Source organism: Piliocolobus tephrosceles, chromosome 3 (genome assembly GCF_002776525.5).
Source record: "Piliocolobus tephrosceles isolate RC106 chromosome 3, ASM277652v3, whole genome shotgun sequence".
NCBI classification, from domain to species: Eukaryota; Metazoa; Chordata; class Mammalia; order Primates; family Cercopithecidae; genus Piliocolobus; species Piliocolobus tephrosceles.
This window is the reverse complement of record NC_045436.1, coordinates 35,039,079-35,053,369: the sequence shown is the minus strand read 5'-3', so window position 1 is coordinate 35,053,369 and position 14,291 is coordinate 35,039,079. Positions and strand designations below refer to the sequence as shown.

Genomic DNA, 14,291 nt, shown 5'->3' with positions numbered 1-14,291 from the left:
CGTGCGGTTTGTGCCTACAGAGGCAAACACAAGCAGCTTAGTTCTTAAGAGAGAGCTGCCCACTTGGAGTTCTCTCAATTAAGAAGTTGGAGACAAAAATCCATTTTTTTCTATAGTTGCATGAGACTTTTAGGTATGAATCAGCTTCATTTGAACTACCTTGAGTTTTTAGCCTGGTGTAAGATAAGAATATAATACTGTAGGATGACTATAGTTAATAATATTATGTAGTTTCAAATAGCTAGAAGGAGGATGTTGAGTGTTCTCAACATAAATGATAAATGTTTGAGATAATGGATATGCTAATTACCCTGATCTGATCACTATGCATGATATGTATCAAAATATCACTATGTCCCCCATGATACTGTACAATTGTTATTTTCAACTAAAAAATTTTTAAAAATTTGAAAAAGTAAATGTAGCTATAAAAGACCAGAATGACATGCTAACCTCCTTTCAAATTAACTTTAGATATTAGGCATTATATTTTCAAAAAACATATCAATAATAAGTATTGTGACAAATCATTGATGAGATAGTGTGCCTATGTCACTCAAAATTTCTCTGCAATTGAAGATATGTTATCAAAGGAGCCATTGATTTTCAACACCAATTGCTGCCAAACTCTCGCTCAATCAATCTCTTCTTGTTTTCCTATGGAATTACTCCTTTACTGCAGTATGAATGACTTATTTTTTCCTTTTAAAACAGTTATTATGGATCCTGTTAGGTTGTCTAAGTACTAGACAGTGATTAATCTTCTTTTTTCTCATAATTACTCCCCTGAAAATTGACTAGCAGTTAAGACACTCTGAAGGGCCTGAGTAATTTGATTTTTGTAGGCTGGTGCTCCATGAACCCTTAGAGGAGTTTAGAGAGCATCTCATTCCAGTCTAGTACAGGCACGACACTATACACATGAGGTCTCTGAGGCCTCAGGAGAGTCAGCAATCTCACAGAGCATCAAATATGAGTATTTAAAGCAAAGCATGATATTAAAAGTTATTTGTCTTTTTGTCTCTAGAATGTCTAACTATTTAGGATTTTTGAAATATAATAACAGCATTCATTGCTGCTCTGGTACTTGATAGTACTGATGCTTCTCAATGCCGTTCTGTTTGATGATAGCAATACCCAATTTCTCAGTACATTTCCTATATGAATACAGTGGCACTGCAGCTGTCTTCTGCATTTCTGAATATGTAGGCAAAGGCTATAGTCATATTTCCTTTTGTTAACAATCCTGGGTCATCCAATATTCATATCTATTATTGTCTCATAATAATAAATTGGGATCAAAAGGAAACAAGATTAACTTATAAAGTAGTTGCTATATTTCTTCCAAGTGACGAAGAAGTAACATGGCTTGTTTATTGTTTATATGTGAAAGTGGAATATGCTTTATGTTTTCTGGGCACATCAAGTGTTTTACTCATTTCTTGATATCATTCTATCATTTCTGAAATAGACATTTGGAGTGTTTTCTGCTTTGTGAGAGGCATTTTTGAACAAATGACAGGTTTTTAGTCTTTGTTTTTATGATTATAAACCACTTCATTAGTGAAGAGCCAGAAGAACTGAGCTCTGAGAAAGCTCCCAAATCTGTGTGCTGTGTGCTGGCTGCCTAGTGACTGTGTCCTTTTTACTCAACTCCAAAATACTTGCCTGCTTCTTGCTCACCCCTGTGCCCTGTGCCAGTACTCAGAAGGGGTCTGTGAGTAAAGGTATGTCCTTTGTCTACACTGCGTGCTTGGATGACTGTGCTGTCAAAGAAGAAATGGAAAAGCCCCTCTGCCTTACTTTGTTTATCTGAATAATACAAATGATTACATAATGTGATCATCTGCATCACATTATGAATTTTCATAGAATGCTGCAATGTATTTGATTCTGTTTAATTCTCAAAATAGCCCTCTAGAATATTATTTCCATTTTAGAAAGACGGAATTGAGGCTCAGAGGTGGGAAGTGACTTATCTGAGTTTATTTCATTGTAAATGGCACTTCCAGGCCCTTAACTCAGAATTTCTGCCTTTCTGTCGCCTTCCTCTGATCACAGCTGCCTCAACTTGTTGTTAATTTTATATTAAGCTGTATTAATTGGGGCTAGGAGTCTTCATAATGCTAAATGTAAATTCTTTGTTTTGTTCAATGTTCTTATTTTATGGTTGGCAAACAAAAACAACAAAACAACACTGACAACAACAACAGAAACAACCAGCTGAACCTGCAGCTTTTAATCTTTCGAAAGACAATAGGCTAAAGTGAGGTCCTCATAATAAGGTGCTAGTCACCAGGAAGGAAGCCAGGGAAAATCTCCTCAGGGGGTAATTGATCCCTACTGGCCTAACACTGCAAGGAGCACCGAGTTAGGAGACTCCATGGAGAAATGTCTGCTTATTTTCCTCTGCTGTCAGAACAAAGTTCACAAACACCTTTGTTTTCCCCACACCCTTGGTGTTAGCTAGTTAGGGCCCCTATTTATGTTCAGGGGACAGGACCTGGACATTCATAAAAGAACTGAATATAGATGGATAGCTAAGAAAAAACCAAATGTTAAGATTACCATTATTTATAGCCCAATGATTTAGTATTCTAAAAAAAAAAAAAATCCAAGAACAACAAAATAATCCCTAAGGAGGACAAGAATTTTAAAACATGCAGTTTAGAAAACCAAATTAATCAGGCCTAGGGCTCAAGTAAAAGAAAATCTAAGATATGAAGTCTGGAACACTGAGTCTACATTCTGCTCCTGACTCTGTGCCCTTGGGTAAGACACTCAACTTCCCCACCCCAGATTCATGTGTCTAAGGAGGGTGTAGGATTTCGTGGCCTTCCTAGTGATGGCATACTATTAATCAGAACCTTAACCAGCTCTATTCTCACTATCCCAGTAAAATGATGTTAAAAATTAGAACTCGTGATATGAGAGAAGAGGAGAAATTAATTACAGATTACAAAGAAAGTGTGGGATCTAAGTTTAGGGTGAGGTGTTTTATTGAACCTTTAGGGTTGGTCATAACACCTGCCATATAGCAGGTATTCAATAAATGTGGTTAGACTGATGGAAAGGCAGGCCTCCCAGTGATGGTAAAGGACCTGGGGCAAAAGAGACCTGTGATTGAGTCCTGATCCCCACACATTAACACAGTGCCTACACAAAGTTATAAGCCTCAATTTCTTCCTGTGGAAAATGGAGATAATACCTCATAGGGTTATGAGGATTAAATAAGAAAATGCTTAGCTCAGTGCCTAGTACATAGGAAGCACACTGTGAATATTAGTTGTTATTATTACTAATACTGTGATCATATCTTCCATCCAAAGACTTCTCTGAGGAGCAGGGAGGATCCAGAGATAAGAAGCCTGCAGGTGAGAAATCTATTAGCCTTCTAGGACTTTAGACTTCTGCGGAACTCTGTACCTCCTCTCTCTCCTAATTCTTCAGAACAGAAACTCTCCAGGGACCTGCGGTGAGGTAGCCCGTGGGAAGATGAGGGGCAGAAGTAAGGTGGGCCCTGCGAGCCTCAATTTCGGCCTCTTCTGCGCTGAGACTCAGGCGGATCTTGCTTGGCCTGTATGCGTTACTGGGGGAAATGGACGTGGGCCTGAGCGCCGCAGGTGCCAGGGCGCTGCCCCCAGGCCGACCACCCAGCGGGGATCCTGTAGCTGTCATTACTTCTTCTGCAGGCGGGTAGGAGAAGCGGTGGCCAAAGTGGGAGTCGAACGCTCAGCACAATCTGAGTGTTGGCCGGGAAAGTCTAGGCTCTTTCTAAATCTCGCAGCCAGACCTGGTGACCCATTCGCATGTATTTAAGGCGTTTGCACAGAACGTTATCACAGAATGCAGCCACCTTTCTTACGATCCGGGAAACCAGAGGTCTCTCCAGCAACTCAGGATAGAGGAATTTCTCCTATCTCCATGTGACATCTTCTGATTTAGAAGAACTAATGTTAGATTTCTCTTGGGCCTTTCCACCTACAGCGATAGTCTTCCCTTTGTTTAGCTAAAATTGAGGCAGGCAGGAAAATATTATTGGGGGCATGAGCCTATTAGTGTGTAAACGTATTTATATGAAGTGTGCCTCTAGGGAGCCATTCAAAACCGACCTCTCAACCACAGAAATAGATGAGATTTTGACAACATTGAGAAGCTGCCTTTTGCAAAGTAAATTTACCGTGGTCCTTGACGAAAGGGGGTCGGGGGCGGGGAGAAGTCCAGCCGAGAGAGGAGCGCATTCCATGCTATATTTTTGCAGTTGAAAAGCTGCCTAATCATCGCTAACCGCTTCCCGCATAAGAGTTCTGGGAAGACTTCAGAAAAAAGGCAAATGAAGATTTTCAACTGCCTTCTTCGGGCTGCTGCTTCCGGAAGCCGAAGCCCTAGCACGCAGAGCAGCAGGAGAGGGCTGCTTTCACGCAGTTCCACTGAGCAAAACAAATTCATTTAAAGGCATAACGTTCTGGCTTAAAATTTGGAATTTATCAGAGGCAAAAATATCCTTCAAGAAACTATGGACACTCCGCGCCCTCATTCATTTCCATGGCAGCAGGGTATCTGCATCTTGAGCAACCTATAGAGATTCATGCCTCGTATCGCTCTCACCTCCTTTCTTTTTAAAGTAAAGCCTTTTCCAAAGAAGGCGGCCAGAAAATGGACCCCACCGGGGGAAAAAGAAAAATGAAACGCAAACCACCTTGGCACTGCTTGCGTCTTCCAAAACGCGGTGGGAACAAGGCTATTGAGAGTCTATAGGTAATTCTTTCATATATATAAAATGTATACATATGTATATATTTTTATATACATAAATTATATATATATATATAGTTGTATGGAGCCGTGAAGCAATTATCCATGCTTTTGTCTCCCTCAAGTTCCCCAGGTGGAGGCAGTCATAATCATTATAAGCCGCCTTAGTGACCACCAGGGACGGAAACCGTTAATTACCACGTCTCCTTTGATCTCCACACAAGATGCTTTGGTATTGGCGCTTTCCAAGAACTGGACCAGAGGAGCCAGTTCAGAGTCTGACGTCGATTCTGCATTTAACGTACACACCGAGGTCTGGATCAGACTCCCCCGATTTTAGCAAAGTGTGTGAACTGCTGTGCTGCTAGAGGCTGGCAAGCTCCCTGTGCGCAGCTGATTAGTTTCAGCAACTCGCCACCTGGGCGCTTTTCTTTAAATTTGGGGAGTAAACTGCGAAAACAAAAAAATCTCCACGTCCACTGGCTCTCTCCCCTTCCCCAACTTCCTCTCTCGACTCGTTTGTGGGAGTTTTCTCCTCTTTGCTGGAACTATAATGCGATGCGCAGTCGTTTGTGAATGAACAAAAGTCACCGGCAAGCAGGGCGACAGGGACAGATCGCTGACGGCAGATTAAGGGTGGGAGCAAAGGCCCGGCCTCCAAGGATAATGGGGACCCGTCTTCCCCCACGCCTGGTCTCTATGGCCTCCTTCGTCTTCCAGGTAAGATGAATGTTACTTCATCCATCATCCGCAGAGTACCCTCCCTCAGGCGTGTGTAGAATCTGCTGATGAAACCTATTAGCCCCTACTGGGCAGCTTTGTGGAGCCAACCGACGCTCTCCATTGTGGTCTTTGTCTGCAGAATTTAAGCATTTACATAATGCATTAGCACGGAACTCAGCACCGGGTGGGGGCGCGGCGTGCCGAGCCTGGCGGGGCTAACGCTTCAGCGGCTCCCTCACCCGGCAGCGCCCTAGGACCACCCTCGAGGATTCACTGGAGTTGGGCTGCAGGCGAGCGGGCAAAGAACTTAGCATCTCATCCAAGTACTTCGCCTTCCTTGGCCATCTCCGGGATGTTATGCTTAAAAACATAAAAATAAAAATAAAAATAAAAATAAAAATAAAAATAAAAATAAAAATAAAGGGAGGGGGGCAAAGTTTTGGTGGGTGAACTGAAGCTGGGTCCATGTGACCCTGAAGCCGGAGAAATAAACTTAACAGGAATCTTGCTTTCCTGGCGGACGTTGGGACCTCACCGTTTTTCATGCGGACCGTTGGAAGCTTCGTGCTCAACGGCCACAGGTGCCTAGGAGCGCAGAGAGGCCTCGGGTTCGAATAGCCGACGGGCAGGGCCTGGAATCGCGGGTAGCGACCCCCGCCCCCCTCCCCCACGCGCACCGGCTGAAAGCATGGGGGATTCAGGGCATTTGAAAAAAGAGGGGCTGGGCGCGGTGGCTCACGCCTGTAATCCCAGCATTTTGGGAGGCCAAGACGGGTGGATCACTTGAGGTCAGGAGTTTGAGATCAGCCTGGCCAACACCAGCCTGGCCAACATGGTGAAACCCCGTGTCTACTAAAAATACAAAAATTAGCCGCGCGTGGTGCCTGTAATCTCAGCTACTTGGGAGACTGACGCACGAGAATCGCTTGAACCTGGGAGGCTGAGGTTGCAGTGAGCTCAGATCGCGCCACCGCACTCCTGCTCTGGGTGATAGGGCAAGGCACTGTCTCAAAACAAAACAAAACAAAACGAAAGATTCGGTCAGGAAAGAATCCGCAGGCATTCGAGGCCCTCACACGTTGCAAAGTAAATTCAATCTCTTTATTAAGCCGAAGTCCCGGATATCCATCCTTTCAGAGGGAGGTGGTCCAACTCAGAAATCTCGCCCAAGAGGATTTTCCACCGAATACGACCCCGAAGTGCCAGGAACTCGCCCCAGTCCGGACAGGTGCAGGACCTTTCGTCCCGCCACAACTTGGGACTCTACCTCTCCAAATAGAGCGCTTAAAAGCCGGTAGCGCAGCCAGGATCCCCCGTCGGGAAAGAATCACCGAGCAGAACCCTGGAGCTAGAAGGCGGCCCGCCCCCCTTCCAAAGAAACCGGGATCCCGCGCCCTCCCCGCCGCGAGCGCCGCGCGCAGGCGGCTTCCAATCAGTGAACTTTCCGGGTCTGTGACGGCCTTCGGCTCCGCCCCCTCGACGGCCATAAAAAGTCACAGCAAAGCCTGCACCTCCGAGCACCGCGCGCAGTCCTGCCCCCGGCACGGTTCCCAGGGGCGCTTCTTCTCCGGCTGCTTGTAGCACCGGTCTCACTGTCCCCGCCGTCAGCCACCAGTTCCTTATCAGTCTCATTCCCCATTGTGGCTTGGCTGAGCCCGTCGCCAGTCCTCGCTGTCTTCTTTGCCTTCTTCCTCTCTCCTCCTCAGCGGCCGTACTTTGCGCTGTACCTCACCTGGCCTGCAGGTGAGCAGTAGCGCAGCGCCCCTGTCCGGCGAGCTTACCTTGCCCAGCCCGGCCCTTGCCGGAGTGGCACCGGCACCTCTCCAAGACTCCCTCTTCCCAGCAGGATGAAGAACCCCATGCTGGAGGTGGTGTCTCTACTACTGGAGAAGCTGCTCCTCATCTCCAACTTCATGCTCTTCAGTTCGGGCGCGACGGGCGAAGACAAAGGGAGGAACAGTTTTTACGAAACCAGCTCTTTCCACCGAGGCGACGTGCTGGAGGTGCCCCGGACCCACCTGACCCACTATGGCATCTACCTAGGGGACAACCGTGTTGCCCACATGATGCCTGACATCCTGTTGGCTCTGACGGACGACATGGGGCGTACGCAGAAGGTGGTCTCCAACAAGCGTCTCATTCTGGGCGTCATTGTCAGAGTGGCCAGCATCCGCGTGGACACAGTGGAGGACTTCGCCTACGGAGCTAACATCCTGGTCAATCACCTGGACGAGTCCCTCCAGAAGAAGGCACTGCTCAACGAAGAGGTGGCGCGGAGGGCTGAGAAGCTGCTGGGCTTTACCCCCTACAGCCTGCTGTGGAACAACTGCGAGCACTTCGTGACCTACTGCAGATATGGCACCCCGATCAGTCCCCAGTCCGACAAGGTATGACGTGTGACTCCCAGGGAAGTGGGTTCCGCGGGATGCCCCATCCCATCTCTGACCTTTTCTCTTTCCCGCGAGTAGGGATCTAATTCCTGGACACCTACACTACTAATTCCATACCATTCTTTCGTTTTTTTGAGACGGAATCTCGCTCTATCGCCCAGGCTGGAGTACAGTGTCGCGATCTCGGCTCACTGCAAGCTCCGCCTCCCGGGTTCACGCCATTCTCTTGCCTCAGTCTCCCGAGTAGCTGGGACTACAGGCGCCCACCACCACGCCAGGCTAATTTTTGTATTTTTAGTAGAGACGGGGTTTCACCGTGTTAGCCAGGATGGTCTAGATCTCCTGACCTCGTGATTCGCCCGTCTCGGCCTCCCAAAGTGCTGTGATGACAGGCGTGAGCCACTGTGCGCGGTCTTCCATACCATTCTTAAAGTTCTAGATTAAGTAAGGAAAGTTCTAGTATTCCTAAGGTAGGCTAAGTAAATAAACAAATGGCAACATGCCTTGCAGGATATCTCGAAATGCACAGAGAAAGGGTGTGGCAATCCAGGACCGCTTCCAGAGATTCCAGAGCCGCCCAGTATTGCTGCAGAAGTCATCAGGTGTCCACCCACCATGTAGTTCAAATGACAAAGGGCAAGTGACGGGGGCAGGGTATACAAGAAATCAGTCACCGCTGCTTGCAACTTTAACCAAGAATTTCACTTGAAAGGAATAGGTCCAGAGTTTATATTTAATCCATAACACTATAAAAACAAAGTGTGTGACTTTAAAATAAGGAACCACGCAGTTTTCTCTCTTTGAAAGCTGCATAGAGGGATTTTTCATTGCTTGCTATAAGCTATCAAAATTCACAGTAATAGGGGCTCCCTGGTAGGTCCCTTATTCTTGTGTTGGTGCTTCAGAGTTGTATTTCCCTTGGTGTGCTGAATTCTTTCTGGGTTGGCTTTAATCCCCATCTAGACTTCCTCATTGTTAAGCATCCTTTACCCATTAGCCCTAAAGGTAGATTAGAGTCTTTATGGATTCCCCAGAGATCAATACAATTAGTTTTCAAGAAGAAATGTTAAACATTGGAAGGTAATTTTTATGAGTATTTTGAAAAACAGTATTAGAATTTAAGATTATTAAATTAGCCACAAATCCAAAGTGAAAAATGGATTTTTATTTCCTTTTAAAACCTCTTAATTTTTAAAGATAGTTAAGATTTTAAGCCTGAAACTTTATTTACAATTGGAAACTTTCTCAGCCTTCATTGTACTTGTTAAAGAAGTCATTGTTAATGTTCAGTCTTTACAATGGAAACCTGGGCAGTAACATAATGAGCTTTAGTGTTACTCTTCAAGTTTAGATATTTTTGGGACCAGAAAAATCTGAGTCAGTTTTTTTCATGTAACCAGTTCTTAATTGCTCCACATCTTGGTTGATTTTTTTGACCCATTTGGGAACATCTTTCTCTATCCTCTGTGGGAGAACATGGAAGTATTTTGCTTTTATAGATTGGTGTATGAAACTCCTTGTAGATTTTATAGAGCCACAAAAGACTCAATCTAGGAATTCTTTTCCAAGTAAAATAAAAATACAGTTAGAGCACTGTGCAGCGATTCAAGAATCACAGCTCTAGTCCAGGCCTGTTTAGAAATGAACTCCACCACATTTACAAACACTGGCTCCCAAAGTGTACAAAAGGAAACATGTCAGATTTACTTAGGAACCAAGCAAATCATTTCTCTAAGGAAAAACAGTATTTCTATCAGGTAATTAGGAGTTACCCTTTCATGTAACACATATAGTGCTGCATTATATATATCTACAGAAAAACAGTAACTAAGGCTTTTGTAAGGTAGTAAAATATTTAATCTGCATAAATAACTAGTTGGAGTAGTTTTTCATCTTTGGAAACTTTGTCAGGGTCTACAGAAGTAGAGAAGTGTTTTAATTGCTGTTGCTGCATAGCACCTCTTGTGAAACTGAGTTTTGTCTTCACTTTGAATGGTCTAACAAACAATTTGGCCACAGAGTAGATTTCCCGGGAGAAAAAAAAGTTTTCATCCCAAATTTCCTAATTCTACAAACTGTTTTTGAACATGCGCTGAGAGAAGTAGGTCATTAATACTGAAGGAAGGACTGGTTTCTACCTTTTGAAAACATAAGAAATTATTTGATTCTGGGTCTGATTGTTGAGTTCTCATATATACAACTAATATTAACATGAGAGTTAGAAAGTTGCCTCTTTCTTAAATTTGAGTTAATAAAAACTCTCAAGAACATACTACCCCTAAGGAAAACACTACAATTAGTTTGCAAATGAATGAACTGGAAAAGAACATTTACTCCTTTGTGGTAATACTCTTTTTTACAAGTTTATAAGTCATAAAATTATGGGATTTTTATAATGCTGTTGACAATCAGTATTTTGTAAACTAGAAATTCCTTTGGTTAATAACTATTACTATTCCTTATGCTTTTACTACTATGATTTTTTTACTTTGTTAATACTGCTCTTTCATTGCCAAAAATGATGGCAAATGCCCCTTTTAATTTGTGTGGATTGAGTGCTCACAAAAGTGTTCCTACAGACTTATTGACCCCTTCTAGAAATTTCCCACTGTTGAGCACCACTAAAGATGCCTGCTGGTCTGCTGACCAAGTGAACAGGAACAGGGCATTAGACATGCGATGCTTCTTGAGAAAAATCTGCGTTTGTGGGAAATACAGTCCAAAATGATTCCGATTGACTTAATTATAAATTATCAAGGAAAACAAAAAAGGATAACTGTATTTACAACTTAGTCATTTACCAAAATATATGTCTTCCATCAACCTCCTTTTCTCTCTGTCCTGAAAACTTCAATTTGATCTTCACCACCTTAAAATAGTATACTTCTCAATACCTTGCTAGTTTATTAAAAAGAGACCAATAGTATGATAGAAAAATAGGCCAACATCTAGATAAGAGTTTCACACTTGTTTAGGTATTGTGTAAAAGTATGGATAGAGATAACCATACTGTCAGGATGGTGTATTAAAACTTATTGAACTTGTTCATTGTATCCCTTAAGAATTTGGAAACCTAGCTGCCCTGTCCCATGTAAGCCACTGTAGAAAACCCTAAAAGCACATACAATGCCATGTCTAGAAAAAGAGCTTACAATTAGTATGAATAGCAAAACCCATATAAATATGACAATCACTGCATTCTGGCATTGATGGCAATATGGTAGAAATAATTGTCAACAAAGACAGTAGTAATAATAATCACTGTAATACCTTACATTTATACAGCACATAGAAGAATACAGAGTACTTGTGCATGAAACATCTCAGTTAATCCTCAGAACAATTTGCATGTTCCCATGGAGGAGCAGAAGAGAGTAGCCTGGACAGGTTAAATGACTACTTGAGGTGACACAGCCAATAAGAGCTGGAGCCAGGACTCAGACATAGGCCATCACTTCTGAGTAAAATTATTTTTCTAAGGAAAACATTACACATATTAGAAGGATGCATTCCTCAGGGGTAGGGACAATATTTGTCTTTTTTTCCAGCAGCCGGTTATGTGTCACATAATTGATCCTGAATTTAGCATATTTAGTCAGGAAATGGAATTTGACAATAAAATTAGACTTTCTATACCTGTAGATTTTGAGGCTTATAAAAAAGTTATTATTGGTATCATTAGATTTTAGAATGGCAAATTGGAGGAATTGAATCTACCTTTAATTGGCCAAATTCTATTATTTTTACTCAAGATTAGAGATACCTCTTTGCTCATCTAATTTTAAAATATGCTATTGTTATTGATAAGCACTTTGATGTTTTAAACCTTTAGTCCTGAATAACTATGTGGTTACACTTTCTATAGTTTTCTATAAATGCTGTATTTACATAGGCAACTGCCATTATTAACTTAATTGCCTAAGGGATCATTTCTACTACTATATTGTATAGAATCAGAACTGGACTCTTAACATTGTAAATTTTTTTGTAAGTCGTAAGAGAATTTCTAATTCTTCTGGTAGACAGAAAATAGCTTCAAAAACTGATTTACTGTTTGATATATTCTTCTTGGATTTAGCTACCTTTTCTAATTTTCCAAAATTTTATTTTCCAGTTTTGTGAGACTGTGAAGATAATTATTCGTGATCAGAGAAGTGTTCTTGCTTCAGCAGTCTTGGGATTGGCGTCTATAGTCTGTACGGGCTTGGTGTCATACACTACCCTTCCTGCAATTTTTATTCCATTCTTCCTATGGATGGCTGGCTAACTTCATACCCCCATGTCAGTGTGTGTATTCTGTATGTAAATATTTTTATATTTATAGAGCATCAATCAGTATAAGCATTATTGAGAAAAATGTGACCTGCAACACTGTGTTCTGGATAAAAATGTGATTAGGAATCACGCAGAGTGCTTACTGTGTAAGCCCAAGAACAAAGGCTTTCTGAATCTTCTCAGGCAGTTCAGATTTAAAGCACCATCCAAACCTTGGAAATATGATAGGTTATGGTAGAATTCAGAAATATGAGAAAACCAGCCCCTAAGATGATAGCCACAGGCGATTAATTGTGTTTTTTTTCTCTTGTAATCCTTGTATTGTTAGGCAGAATTTGGAGATTGGAAGACTTATATTGAGACCAGTAACTTTACTGTAAATTTACTTTGTTTCATTGAAAAAACAAATTGGTAAACTTATATTAAACTGGAAGAACTTTCCTTATTCAAATGAAAACATGTTTGATGACTGGTCAAAAAATAAGCTCATAATCTATTTTTTTCATGTAGTATATAGGTCAAGAATGTTTTATTGTCATTACGTGAAACCAATATTGACAAATAGTACTTTAATGATATTGGCAAATAGTACTTTACGATAAAGTAAATGACCAGAATGATAAAGTAAATGACCAGAAAGTATAGAAATCTGTGTTTTCCTGTAAAAACAGCACCATAGTATCACTTGAATAATTGGATTTGGCTTTACTTACTAGGAAGCCTGGAATTCATCATTTTTTTCCTTTTATGTGCCACTGTAGTTACTTTAAATCACTCTGAGAGGTAAATGGATATAGGATTGAAGTTATGTGGGTATTTGGCATGTGTGTGTGAAATAAATATGTAGATAGTCACATATACACAGACTGAGAGACAAATTGTTCTTGATTGCTTTATTATCATAATACTAGTGTGGTATAGAGTATCTGTAGAAGTGAATGTAAAAGTAAGTCCAATCTATTTTCTTATGTCCTTGAATTTGTAGTGTTAACTTGTACATGTTATTGGATGGGTTGTCTTTTAAAGCATTTACTAACATACTGTGAAATTTTAAAAAGCCTTCAGATTTGTTTTCTAGTCACTTTTCTCCATATCATTTCTAATTATAGTTTATATCCTTAAAAGAAGGATGCCACAGCAGTATGTAAAATCCAAACAAGTAGAACCCAAACAAATAAAATTGTTTAAAATAATTTTAAAGTGGCTTAGTACTGCCAGTCATGTAAATTGATTTTGCTGAGGGTCTTACAAGAATTGAGATATAGCAATGGTAAAACAAGTATTCAAGCACTTTTACAAAATGACCAAATTCTTAAAATGAAGCCACAGCTAGACTTGCATTTCTTAACTGTCTAGAATCACAAAATAACAAATCATATTATGAGTGAATATGGGGAGGGCGGGGCCAGTCAATGATAATCTGAACAAATTTTAAGAGCAGATTTTAGATTAAATAATGTTTTATCACCACTAATTTGCCCACAACAAACTTAGTGTTTAATTTTTCAAATTAAATATTAAATTATTTAAGTCTTATAAATAATTAAAACATTAAATGGCAATATCACAGAATACAGGTGTTCTCTGGACCTATTCCAACCACTTAAAATTATCTTAAGTATGCATATATAAAAGCAACAACTATGAGAACTACTGTCTTAGTGGTTTTTCACTTACTATATATTACCCTTGTAGGAATAGTTTAAGTAAATTCATTTCTTAAAAATATAGTGTCCTCAAATAATTAATTTTTTTGCAAACTTTAGTTATTACAGGCAGCAAAAACCACTGTCTGAAATTAAATCTGTGTTCAAAGACCCCTCATTAAAAGCTAAGGATGTTCTTAAGATTGGAATTGAAATAATTAGTCTTGACTTACTTCATTAAAGCAAGATTCAATTCCTTGTTCATTTGAGTGTTCATTATATGCCAGGCATTGACCAGTTGCAATTTTATGATCCAGAATTAATATTATTATTTGTAAACTAGCTATAATAGAGTATGTTACAGTGCTGTGGGAACAGAGGGGAAGAAGCAATTAAATCTGCCAGAAGGGTAAGAGAAATCTATATGCGGGAGGCAATGCTAGCATTAAGCCAAGAAATAGTGTGAGGTGATCTTATCACACTGATGTGTTCAACTGTTTAT

General features: G+C 41.1%; 1 protein-coding gene across 1 annotated transcript; it reads left to right on the top strand.

Annotated features, from left to right (window-relative positions):
• Nucleotides 1-6,970: 6,970 nt before the first annotated feature.
• On the top strand, nt 6,971-12,388 carry LRAT (lecithin retinol acyltransferase). The gene is made up of 3 exons (XM_023226356.2): nt 6,971-7,221; nt 7,325-7,865; nt 11,983-12,388. The coding sequence occupies exons 2-3, from the start codon at nt 7,326-7,328 to the stop codon at nt 12,133-12,135; spliced, it is 693 nt and encodes a 230-aa protein (XP_023082124.1). The 5' UTR covers nt 6,971-7,221; nt 7,325; the 3' UTR covers nt 12,136-12,388.
• The last annotated feature ends 1,903 nt before the right edge of the window (nt 12,389-14,291 follow it).